The sequence below is a fragment of the Zea mays genome, chromosome 4, assembly GCF_902167145.1.
Source record: "Zea mays cultivar B73 chromosome 4, Zm-B73-REFERENCE-NAM-5.0, whole genome shotgun sequence".
In the NCBI taxonomy this organism is placed as follows: Eukaryota; Viridiplantae; Streptophyta; class Magnoliopsida; order Poales; family Poaceae; genus Zea; species Zea mays.
The window spans coordinates 89,740,283-89,753,349 of NC_050099.1; the positions used below are offsets into that span (position 1 = coordinate 89,740,283).

At 50.1% G+C, this 13,067-nt stretch overlaps 1 protein-coding gene across 1 annotated transcript; it reads right to left on the bottom strand.

The window, feature by feature from the left end:
- Window positions 1-425: 425 nt before the first annotated feature.
- On the bottom strand, window positions 426-2,199 carry LOC100284063 (uncharacterized). The gene is made up of 2 exons (NM_001156961.2): window positions 1,589-2,199; window positions 426-1,498 (listed from the first exon to the last, which is right to left on the bottom strand). Exons 1-2 carry the CDS (start codon window positions 2,000-2,002, stop codon window positions 602-604), a joined length of 1,311 nt encoding a protein of 436 aa, NP_001150433.2. The 5' UTR covers window positions 2,003-2,199; the 3' UTR covers window positions 426-601.
- Window positions 2,200-13,067: the final 10,868 nt, after the last annotated feature.

Genomic DNA, 13,067 nt, shown 5'->3' on the forward strand with positions numbered 1-13,067 from the left:
CGAAGAATTTGGGGATTGTGAGGCTAAACCTAAACTAGACTAGAACTACTCCTAGGATAAAATGCGAATAAAAGTTGTATTGATTCGATTGTTGATTACAAATCAGCCGTAGACCTCTCTTTTTATAGAGGAGGGGGGTGGACCCTTTACACGACTGGATTCCGAGCTAATTCCACAAATCTAGCCAACAAACATAGCACAAAACTCGGAACCCTAAACTGCTCTGCGCATGCGCGGACCGTCCGGCCCACAGGCGCGGACTGTCCGGACCGCGGACCGTCCGGCCTCAGGGCCGGACCGTCCGCTCGCTCAATTTGGTACTCAACACCCTCATCACTAAACCAACCCTCAATATGAGAAAAATCTTCTAACAAAAATGTCCCGCTCGTCAATAAAAGAGAATGTTTTATAGGCTTATAGCTTTCTTCAATAACGCAAGGCAGATATTTATTTATTTGACCAAAACAATAAGTATTTCAAGGAATACCTAGAATACTCGGTGGGACCGCTCAGACGTACAAAAAAAAAGGGAAAGGAAAAATAGCTTACTACTCGAACGGAGATTCACACGTTCACATCCTTGAACTCCAGACCTGAGACATCACTCGTTATAGAAGAAGACCTTCTCAAAGCACGACAGGTACTCGGGCTCCAGAGAGATGAGCACGGCGATGCCGTCGTCCCTGTCCGGACCGCGCGGCGTCATATACGCCGTGCCGATGCCGAACATCTGCGCCGGCGCGACGAACCGCGGCGCGCCTGAGCCGAAGTCGGCGTCGTACATGGCCATCCCCAGCCAGCTCACCGCCCACAGGTCCGTCGCCGGTACGAGCTGCTCCCTGGGCGCCTGGGCCTGAGCCTGGCCGCTCAGCTGCTTGCCGCCTGCATTCTGCAGCTCCAGGTAGTCCAGCACCGACCGCGCGAAGGCGTCGTCCACGCGGTCCACCGCCTTCTTGATGGTCTCCGCCACGGACCCGAGAGGGGCGCCGAGGACGGTGCTGACGGGGGCGGTGACGTGGTCGCGCACGACGGCGTTGCCGAAGAAGGTGCGCGGGAGCGGGGGGCGCAGGCGGTGGCGGACGTTGGCCGGCAGGCCGAGGCGGGTGTCCGCGCCCGGCGCTAGCCCGCGCGCGACGCACACGCAGCGCCAGAGGTGCGCGGTGACGGCGCAGTAGGTGGACACGCCTGGCGCGCAGCGCGACTTGACGTCGGCGAGGAGCTTCGGCGAGACGGAGTAGATGCGGGTGACGTAGGGCCGGGGGCGGCCGCTGAGGAACGCCGGGGAGTAGACGAAGTGGTCGGATGTCGGGCACGGCGGGCGCCGCGCGTGCAGGAGCGTCCGGTCGTGGAACGGCTGCGGCCCGCACGCCTCCGCCACGTCCAGGCCGCGTGCCACCCCGGACCACGTCTGCATAAACTGGAACGCGCCCACGCCGTCCATGGCCGCGTGGTGGATGGCGGTTCCTAGCACCACGCCGCCGCACTTGAGAAAAGTCACCTGCAGGCCCCAGATTTGATTCACATGCATGTTTCGGTTTGGTTGTTATCGTTACATGGAACTAGACAAGAGATGATGCTTAATTAATACCTGGAACATGGATATGGGGCTGTTGTTCGCCTCGCCGGACTCCCCTAACGGCACAAAAGTGTTCCTGATCTCCGACGACGGCTCGTAGTCGTCGAAGACGTCCGCGCCGGTGAGGTCTGCGTTGGCGACGACGAAGAGCGCGCCCTTGCTGTTGCACTCGATCTGCAGCCGGCCGTCCGGGCCAACGCCGAGGCGCCCGGCAAGTGGGTAGAATGGCACCAGAGCGGCGCCCAATGCGGCCCTCAGCCGGTCCGGCGCGAAGGAGCCCGTGCCCGGCGCCGGGTAGTAGTAGACCAGCGGCGTGTGCGTCCTCGGCACGGCCAGGTCAAGGTTGGACAGCCACAGCGGCTGCCGCGGCGTCTCCTCGCTCGGCGCCACCAGAGCTGTGTCCACCACCACCACTTGCTTCGTCATTCTGCCTCTCGGCTGTCGCACGTTGCCACCGCGCACAAAAAGCGGGGGTAGCGAGGAGGGACACAGTGGACGTGCACAAAAGCTGGAGCGACCGAATGGTGCTGTTTGCATCCTCGCCATCTTTGTGTAGGTGATTATATATAGGCGAAGGCAAACGACGAAGGTCTCCACGGCCTACATACTCTACACTAGCAACCGTGCCCAAAGAACGAATAATCTCTCGCCCGCTCAGCCAGCTGATTTGGCGTCCGAAGAGGGCAGGTTTGGTTTACTGTATAAGACACCACAATATATTTAACTTTTCTATCTAAACTTAGTTATTCAATTCGAGTGATCAAGGTTAGGCAAATTATGGCGTCTTAGGTAGGAAACCAAACAACTTATTATTCAACGCTCGTGATAATATTTTGAAACTAAACTCTATGCAACAGAAAAACAAAAAATTTATGTGGACCAAAACAACTTACCACTACACAACTGTTCGAACCCAAAATGACCGTGCAGACGGTCCGGCCCGGAGGCTGGACGGTCCGCGGTCCGGACCGTCCGCGGTGGTGGCGCGGACGGTCCGCGCGTGCGCAGAGTCAGTTAGGGTTCCTAGTTTCTCGCGGGATTTGTTACCTAAAACCGCGGGATTAACTCGGAAATCAGTTGGAAGCGGATCCAGACCTCCCCCTTTATATAGATGAAGGGCTACGGCCGATTAAACCCCCCAACAATCGAACAAATCAAGTCTATTACTCGTTTTTACCTTATGCATTAGGAGTAGTTATAGTCTAGTTCTAGTTTAGCCCTAGTTTAGTATTCCAATCCTCAAATTCTCCGCCTCTCCTCGACTCTACGTCGATTAGAGGAGTCTAGGTCGGCCTGCCCGAGCCTAGACAACTCCTAGGATCTCTCCTCCCCGACGGGGTCCCTCCCGGGAGCGAGATCCAGGCGCCGTCGGCGATCTACCGCCGCCCCTGCGCACGCGCGGACCGTCCGGCCCTAGGGCGCGGACCGTCCGGCCGTCAGGCAGGGAACCCGAGCTCCTGCACCAGGTCGCGGACCGTCCGGCCCTGTGCCGCGGACCGTCCGCGTCTGACCAGAGAGCGCCGCCGCCTCGCACCAGGCCGCGGACCGTCCGGCCCCTGCGCGCGGACCGTCCGCCCCTGTGCAGAGGGCACCGCCGCCAGGTCTTCTTGAGTGATTGGCGCTCCGAAAAAGCGTCAACATACTTTTGGCGACTCCACTGGGGACTAGGTGTCTAGACCTGCTAAAAATCGGCCCATAGATGGCCGGTTCTAAGGATCACACCAAGATCTCCACCACCAACATCATCAAGCCGGCCATGGAGGCGCTCCCGGCTGATGACCAAATGCCCTTTGAAGACCTCGTAATGCGCGATGAGAAGGAGGTGATGCGGCAATGGAACGAACAACGCGACAAGGAAGAGGCGGAACTGCTGCATAAACTCTCCGAACGGCGCAAGGAGGCGGCGGACAAGTACTTGTCACACTTCACGGTAGATCGCCACCAGAAGATCGTCCGTCAAGGGGAGATCGATATGGAATCTCTCCTACCTCCACTTCAGGGTCCCGCTGTAAGTGCTCCAGATCTATCTCTTACGACTTTCATGGATCAACGAGGAGATCAGTTAAAGCAATATGTAGATGAATCTATTAAAATGCATTTACGTGCATACGAGAAATCAGCTGCTCCTAACTTTCCATCGCGAGAGTCTAATACAGTGCCACCCGCGTCAAACACATCGGCTATAAATGGGTCACCCTTGACCCAGCCATCATATGGTATGCCGATGCACGCTTTCGCGCCACCATCACAGCCACAACCACTAGGCACGCGGCAAGTACTGGACGCGGCCGGACCGTCCGAACATCATCTCAGACAGTCCGGTTATACCGCGGACCGTCCGGCGTATTTCGCCGGACCGTCCGACCAGATGCAGGCCCGCACACAAAACACTCAGGTCGCACCGTACATGGCCGGACCATCAGGATACAACCCTGAACACTTCGGCCCCATCACGGACCGTCCGGTGCATCACGCCGGACCGTCCGGATATGTTGCGGACCGTCCGCCATCTTACGCCGGACCGTCCGGATATGGCATGAACCGGCCGACGTATTACGCTGGACCATCCGACTCTACACGGGTCCATGCGCAGACTGCCCAAGTCACGCCATATATGGCCGATCCATCCGGGTACAGCCCTGGACCATTCGGCCCGATCGCGGACCGTCCAGTTCTTTACGACAGACGGTCTGGGTATGAGACTACCCACGTAGCACCATATACGGCTGGACAATCTGGATATACCTTCAGACCATTTGGCCAGGTCACGGACCATTCGGCCTCTTACGCCGGACCGTCCGGATATGCATACGCAGAGCCGAGAGCTGCACAATACGCACAGTTCCCACATTCATCGCAGCAACATTATGGTGCCCCACCAGCAACACATTATAATCATGCCATACCACCTCATGGACATAGGGCTGAATACTATTCGGCCACAAGAGAGCCTGAGGGGTATAGGGCAGGAGCTGGTGACATTAATAGGACACCTAACACACACCTCAAACATACCTGGGAGGAAAGCCGACAGAGTAATGTCAGGCAACCTGAAATCTCCACCCACAAACTCAATGGATGGTCGCCAGACATGGCAGAGAGGGTCAGAGATGAGGTAGCCGGGATGTTCAGGGACAAACTCGGTGTTAGTGTGTCAGGTACAGGGCAATCGTATCGGAAGCCTTATAGCACCGATTCGACACCGTGCCATACCCACAGGGAACTAGAATACCAGACTTCTCTAAGTTTTCTGGTGAAAGTGGGAAAAGCACACACGAACATATAAGCCAATTCATAGCACACTTGGGAGAATTGGCTGATGGGGAAGCCTACCGCGTTCGTTTATTCTCGTTGTCCCTTACTGATACTGCATTTGCATGGTACGCTGCTTTGCCACCAAATTCTATTAACTCTTGGGAAGAATTAGAGCAGAAATTTCATGAGCACTTCTTCTCAGGAGAACATGAGTTAGAATTGGCTGACTTAGCTTCAGTCCGACAGGGGCCTGAAGAATCGGTTAATGACTATATCCGGAGATTCCGGGACACTAGAAACCGATGCTTTCAGATTCATGTCGCGGAAAAACAACTAACAGGGCTAGCTTTCAATGGGTTGCGACCCTACTTAAAAGAAAAATTAGATGGCACTCAATTCTTTTCGCTAGTGCACTTGCACCAGCGGGCTATGACATGTGAAAGCCGAAGTAAGGAAACATCAAAATCGGCTAGCCATAAGATGCATCTAGTGGGATACGATAACTCGGACGATGAATCCACGGATGTATACACCGCCGAACTGGTTTGGCCAGGGCAGGCTAAATCTTCACCATGTTCTGCTTTACAGTCGATTCGAAAGAATCGACAAGAAGAAGTTAAGTTTACGTTTAATGTTGCCAAATGCGATAAAATATTTGACGAGTTACTGAAAAACGGCAACATTAAATTAACTCATACTATTCCTCCTCCTGATGAATTAAAGAGGCGTGCTTATTGTAAGTGGCATAATTCCTTTTCTCATGCCACCAATGATTGTAATGTTTTTCGTCGACAGATACAATCGGCCATAAATGAGGGTCGATTGGCTTTTCAGGAGATGCAAGTAGACACACAACCCTTTCCTGTTAATACAATAGAACTCACATGCAAAAAGGTCTTGGTTCGGCCCGAAATGGCCAATAAAGGCAAAGGCAAGGGTATCGTCATTGGCGATCCCCGCATGTCAGATATATCACAAAAGGAGATTGCTCGAAAGGCTTCGGACGAGAAGGCTAAAAAATTCGAAGACACTGGGGGGCAGGCACAGTTAATGAACCAAACACATCAGCCTAGCCCGAACATCGTAGATGGTCCGGCACCTACGCGCGGACGATCCGGTGCTCAGACAAACGGTCCGGCTAACTCAGCCGGACAGTCCCCCTATGACCAAAGGCGTCAACCTCTACATAAAGCAAGAAAAAAGACGCAAGGTCAAAGCACATATAATCGGCTGATCAAAGCCGATCCTACTTTTGATCAGTTGCTCTCCAAAAATGCTAGCAAAAAGACTGTTCCACGTGATCGGTCAACAAAGAAACCCTGGCCACCTGCTAAAACAAAACGGTTAAACAAAACGGCCCAAAAGGCGACACAACAAGCATCGCCTATTCATTCTATGAGACCAGGGTACTTTCCACCTATTTACTCATCGTCGGTATATTATCCTGTTCAAACATGGAATGGCACAATGATGAATCCATGGTACATGTATAATCCCTTCGTCTATCCAGACTGGGGGGCACCTCCATTCTATTCCTTTTGATCCATTGATCAAATGGTCATGGCCGAGAAAGATACAATCCGAAACGGCCTTTATATTGGTGCTTTATTGAATAATCTCCATATCGAAAAGCCGGTGACTTACATCAGGTTTAGTTCATATGCTTTTGGTTCGTCAACCTTCACCAAAAGGCAGGGGGGCATATGTTCGAACCCAAAATGACCGTGCGGACGGTCCGGCCCGGAGGCCGGACGGTCCGCGGTCCGGACCGTCCGCGGTGGTGGCACGGACGGTCCGCGCGTGCGCAGAGTCAGTTAGGGTTCCTAGTTTCTCGCGGGATTTGTTACCTAAAACCGCGGGATTAACTCGGAAATCAGTTGGAAGCGGATCCAGACCTCCCCCTTTATATAGATGAAGGGCTACGACCGATTAAACCCCCCAACAATCGAACAAATCAAGTCTATTACTCGTTTTACCTTATGCATTAGGAGTAGTTATAGTCTAGTTCTAGTTTAGCCCTAGTTTAGTATTCCAATCCTCAAATTCTCCGCCTCTCCTCGACTCTACGTCGATTAGAGGAGTCTAGGTCGGCCTGCCCGAGCCTAGACAACTCCTAGGATCTCTCCTCCCCGACGGGGTCCCTCCCGGGAGCGAGATCCAGGCGCCGTCGGCGATCTACCGCCGCCCCTGCGCACGCGCGGACCGTCCGGCCCTAGAGCGCGGACCGTCCGGCCGTCAGGCAGGGAACCCGAGCTCCTGCACCAGGTCGCGGACCGTCCGGCCCTGTGCCGCGAACCGTCCGCGTCTGACCAGAGAGCGCCGCCGCCTCGCACCAGGCCGCGGACCGTCCGGCCCCTGCGCGCGGACCGTCCGCCCCTGTGCAGAGGGCACCGCCGCCGGGTCTTCTTGAGTGATTGGTGCTCCGAAAAAGCGTCAACAACAACATTTTAGGGACTTACCGTTGGTCACTAAAGCGGTCTTTAGTGACCTACAGCCGGTTACTAAAAATCTTTAGCGACTTATAAAGATGATCGCTTTAAGTGACACCACAAAATGTTTTAGCAATAGACATTATTTTAGTGACCAACCATCAGTTGTTGCTTTAATATAATTAGCGACCAATGATTTGTTGATGTATTGCATATTTAGCGACCGGCGATGGGTTGCTATATTGTCCATTTAGCAACTGACAGAAAATCGGCCCTACTGAATTAGTAGCAACACTAATCATTGTTATTAACAATAATACATGGCTAATTAGTATCACTAACAGTTGTTATTAATAATAATACACATTTAGCATTCAACTTTGACATATCCACTAAATAGATAAACAAAAAGGCACAACCGATCATAGATTTTTCATACACACATCACATAATCACATAGACACACAACTCATCTCTTGCGCCTGTGTTATAGCCGCGGAGGCGCCAACGAGCTTCGACTTTGACACCACCAAGACGAAGCAGATCTTCGACCTATTCCTAAAAGAGAAGTAGTTGAATATATAGGCCGATCACCAGATTGCATCGACCGAGGAATTGAAGGGCAAACACTAATGCATGTGGTACAATGCCATCACTCACATCACTAGGATTGCAAGGTACTCCAACCATTGATGCAATCAGCCATTGATCAAGGTTGGTTCATCTTCAGTAGGAGAATGTTTGGGGGTTGATAAGGAACCCTTCCATGACAACATGGTTGAGATATCCTCGACTAGCATAGGAAAGAAAGTGGCGATCCACACGATCGAGCCCTAGACTTTGATCCAAAGGAATATACATCAGTAGTGGAAATCTCAAGGTTTCACTGATGTCGATAGAGTCCGTGCACCTGATCGCCATGTATGCACGGTGGTCCTAGGACTAGAACATCGAGGAAGAAGCACGTGCACATGCACAACATTGGGCACGAGAATAGGAGCACTGTTGCCATAAAAGGTAGTAACAGTTTGAGGAGCAGTATCAATGCGATGGACATCTGGATTGCAAGCACTAGGTTTGTTGTTTGTTCCAATATTGTTAGAATCATGGAGTGCAATGGCTGCCCACTATCGACAACTGCCTCGAGTGCACTCAGCCAAGTCATCACTAGTGATAAGCCTCAGTTTTCGAGTGGCTCGGGCCAGGAATAACATGAAGCCATGAGCCGATCTAGGAGGATCCACCACTTTGAGGGCCCACTCAGAGGTCTCCATGTCAACAAGAGCTAATGTATGAGGAGGAACCAGATGGTAGCACCCTGATAGTCGCCTAGAGGGGGGGGGGTGAATAGGGCGAAACTGAAATTTACAAATATAAACACAACTACAAGCCGTGTTAGCGTTAGAAATATAAACGAGTCCGCGAGAGAGGGTGCAAAACAAATCGCAAGCAAATAAAGAGTGTGAAACGTGGATTTGTTTTACCGAGGTTTGGTTCTTGCAAACCTACTCCCCGTTGAGGAGGCCACAAAGGCCGTGTCTTTTTCAACCCTTCCCTCTCTCAAACGGTCCTTCCGACCGAGTGAGCTTCTCTTCTCAAATCAAAGCCGGGAACAAAACTTCCCCGCAAGGGCCACCACACAATTGGTGCCTCTTGCCTTGATTACAATTGAGTGTTGATCACAAGAGCAAGTGAGAAAGAAAAGAAGCAATCCAAGCGCAAGAGCTCAAAAGAACACGACAAATCTCTCTCGCTAATCACTAAAGCCTTTTGTGGAATTGGAGAGGATTTGATCTCTTTGGTGTGTCTAGAATTGAATGCCTAGCTCTTGTAAGTGGTTGAGAAGTGGAAAACTTGGATGCAATGAATGGTGGGGTGGTTGGGGTATTTATAGCCCCAACCACCAAACTTGACCGTTGGTGGAGGCTGTCTGTTCGATGGCGCACCGGACAGTCCGGTGCACACCGGACATGTCCGGTGCCCCCGCCACATCATCACTACCGTTGGATTCTGACCGTTGGAGCTTCTGACTTGTGGGCCTGCCTGGATGTTCGCCTGTTCACTGTCCGGTGCGCCAGTATGGGCGCGCCTGACTTCTGCGCGTGCTGCGCGCGCATTAAATGCGCCGCAGGTAGCTGTTGGCGCCAACTAGCCGTTGCTCTGCTGGTTCACCGGACAGTCCGGTGCACACCGGACATGTCCGGTGAATTATAGCGGAGCAGCTGCTATGCGTTCCCGAGGCTGGCAAGTTCCGGAGACCGCGCTTCCTTGGAGCACCGGACACTGTCCGGTGTACACCGGACAGTCCGGTGAATTATAGCGCGCCGGCCTGAGAAATTCCCGAAGGTGGCGAGTTCGAGTTGGAGTCCTCTGGTGCACCGGACACTGTCCGGTGGTGCACCGGACACTGTCCGGTGTACACCGGACAGTCGGGTGCCCCTAGACCAGAGGTGCCTTCGGTTGACTTTTTGCTCCTTTTGTTGAATCCAAAACTTGATCTTTTTATTGGCTGAGTGTGAACCTTTTACACCTGTATAATCTATACACTTGGGCAAACTAGTTAGTCCAATTATTTGTGTTGGGCAATTCAACCACCAAAATTAATTAGGGACTAGGTGTAAGCCTAATTCCCTTTCAATCTCCCCCTTTTTGGTGATTGATGCCAACACAAACCAAAGCAAATATAGAAGTGCATAATTGAACTAGTTTGCATAATGTAAGTGTAAAGGTTGCTTAGAATTGAGCCAATATAAATACTTACAAGATATGCATGGATCGTTTCTTTATTTTTAATATTTTGGACCACGCTAGCACCACATGTTTTGTTTTTGCAAACTCTTTTGTAAATCCTTTTCAAAGTTCTTTTGCAAATAGTCAAAGGTAAATGAATAGGATTTTGCAAAGCATTTTCAAGATTTGAAGTTTTCTCCCCCTGTTTCAAATGCTTTTCCTTTGCCTAAACAAAACTCCCCCTAAATGAGATCCTCCTCTTAGTATTCAAGAGGGTTTTGATAATTTTTGAAATACTACTTTCTCCCCCTTTTGAACACAATAGGAAAACCAATTGATAATATTCTTGGAAACACGAAGTTTTTGAAATTGGTGGTGGTGCGGTCCTTTTGCTTTGGGCTCTTACTTTCTCCCCCTTTGGCATGAATCGCCAAAAACGGAATCATTAGAGCCCTCTAGAACTACTCTCTCCCCTTTGATCATAAATAAATGAGTGAAGATTATACCAAAGATGAAGTCTTTTTGCTTGGTGCTCATGCTTTCTCCCCCAAGAATGGAGAGTTGCTTGGAGTGACGACGAAGGATAAGTTACAGAGTGGAAGCCTTTGTCTTCGCCGAAGACTCCAATTCCCTTTCAATACACCTATGACTTGGTTTGAAATAGACTTGAAAAACACATTAGTCATGCATAGCATATGAAAGAGACATGATCAAAGGTATATAGAAGAGCAATGTGTGCAATTTAACAAAAGAAGTTCCTAGAATCAAGAATATTGAGCTCATGCCTAAGTTTGTTAAAAGATTGTTCATCAAGAGGCTTGGTAAAGATATCGGCTAATTGATCTTTAGTGTTAATATATGAAATCTCGATATCTCCCTTTTGTTGGTGATCCCTTAAAAAGTGATACCGAATGGCTATGTGCTTAGTGCGGCTATGCTCGACGAGATTGTCCGCCATCTTGATTGCACTTTCATTATCACATAGCAAAGGGACTTTGGTTAATTTGTAACCGTAGTCCCGCAGGGTTTGCCTCATCCAAAGCAATTGCGCGCAACAATGGCCTGCGGCAATGTACTCGGCTTCGGCGGTAGAAAGAGCGACCGAATTTTGCTTCTTTGAAGCCCAAGACACCAAGGACCTTCCCAAGAACTGGCAAGTCCCTGATGTGCTCTTCCTATTGATTTTACACCCCGCCCAATCGGCATCCGAATAACCAACCAAATCAAATGTGGATCCCCTAGGATACCAAAGCCCAAACTTAGGAGTATAAGCCAAATATCTCAAGATTCGTTTTACGGCCGTAAGGTGAGCTTCCTTAGGGTCGGCTTGGAATCTTGCACACATGCATATGGAAAGCATAATATCCGGTCGCGATGCACATAAATAGAGTAAAGAACCTATCATCGACCGGTATACCTTTTGATCCACGGACTTACCTCCCGTGTCGAGGTCGAGATGCCCATTAGTTCCCATGGGTGTCTTGATGGGTTTGGCATCCTTCATTCCAAACTTGCTTAGAATATCTTGAGTGTACTTGGTTTGGCTTAGGAAGGTGCCCTCTTGGAGTTGCTTCACTTGAAATCCTAGAAAATACTTCAACTCCCCCATCATAGACATCTCGAATTTTTGAGTCATGATCCTACTGAACTCTTCACATGTAGACTTGTTAGTAGACCCAAATATAATATCATCAACATAAATTTGGCATACAAACAAGTCATTTTCAAGAGTTTTAGTAAAGAGTGTAGGATCGGCCTTTCCGACTTTGAAGCTATTAGCAATAAGGAAATCTCTAAGGCATTCATACCATGCTCTTGGGGCTTGCTTGAGCCCATAAAGCGCCTTAGAGAGCTTATAGACATGGTTAGGGTACTCACTGTCTTCAAAGCCGGGAGGTTGCTCAACATAGACCTCTTCCTTGATCGGACCATTGAGGAAGGCACTTTTCACGTCCATTTGATAAAGCTTAAAGCCATGGTAAGTAGCATAGGCCAATAATATTCGAATTGACTCAAGCCTAGCTACGGGTGCATAGGTTTCACCGAAATCCAAACCTTCGACTTGAGAGTATCCTTTGGCCACAAGTCGAGCTTTGTTCCTTGTCACCACACCATGCTCGTCTTGCTTGTTGCGGAAGACCCATTTGGTTCCTACAACATTTTGGTTAGGACGTGGAACTAAATGCCATACCTCATTCCTAGTGAAGTTGTTGAGCTCCTCTTGCATCGCCACCACCCAATCCGAATCTTGAAGTGCTTCCTCTACCCTGTGTGGCTCAATAGAGGAAACAAAAGAGTAATGTTCACAAAAATGTGCAACATGAGATCTAGTAGTTACCCCTTTATGAATGTCGCCGAGGATGGTGTCGACGAGGTGATCTCGTTGGATTGCTTGGTGGACTCTTGGGTGTGGCGGCCTTTGCTCTTCATCCTCCTTGTCTTGATCATTTGCATCTCCCCCTTGATCATTGCCGTCATCTTGAGGTGGCTCATTTGATTGATCTTCTTCTACTTCATCAACTTGAGCCTCATCCTCATCTTGGGTTGGTGGAGATGCTTGCGTGGAGGAGGACGGTTGATCTTGTGCATTTGGAGGCTCTTTGGATTCCTTAGGACACACATCCCCAATGGACATGTTCCTTAGCGCGATGCACGGAGCCTCTTCAATACCTATCTCATCAAGATCAACTTGCTCTACTTGAGAGCCGTTAGTCTCATCAAACACAACGTCACAAGAAACTTCAACTTGTCCAGTGGACTTGTTAAAGACTCTATATGCCCTTGTGTTTGAATCATATCCTAGTAAAAAGCCTTCTACAGTCTTAGGAGCAACTTTAGATTTTCTACCTCTTTTAACAAGAATAAAGCATTTGCTACCAAAGACTCTAAAATATGAAATGTTGGGCTTTTTACCGGTAAGGAGTTCATATGATGTCTTCTTGAGGATTCGGTGAAGATATAACCGGTTGATGGCGTAGCAAGCGGTGTTGACTGCCTCGGCCCAAAACCGATCCGAAGTCTTGTACTCATCAAGCATGGTTCTTGCCATGTCCAATAGAGTTCTATTCTTCCTCTCC

Coding starts and splice junctions, on each gene's coding strand:
- LOC100284063 (NM_001156961.2), bottom strand. CDS start 2,002: ATGACGAAGCAAGTGGTGGTGGTGGACACAGCTCTGGTGGCGCCGAGC. Junction 1,499..1,588: donor GCCCCATATCCATGTTCCAG/GTATTAATTAAG, acceptor TGGGGCCTGCAG/GTGACTTTTCTCAAGTGCGG.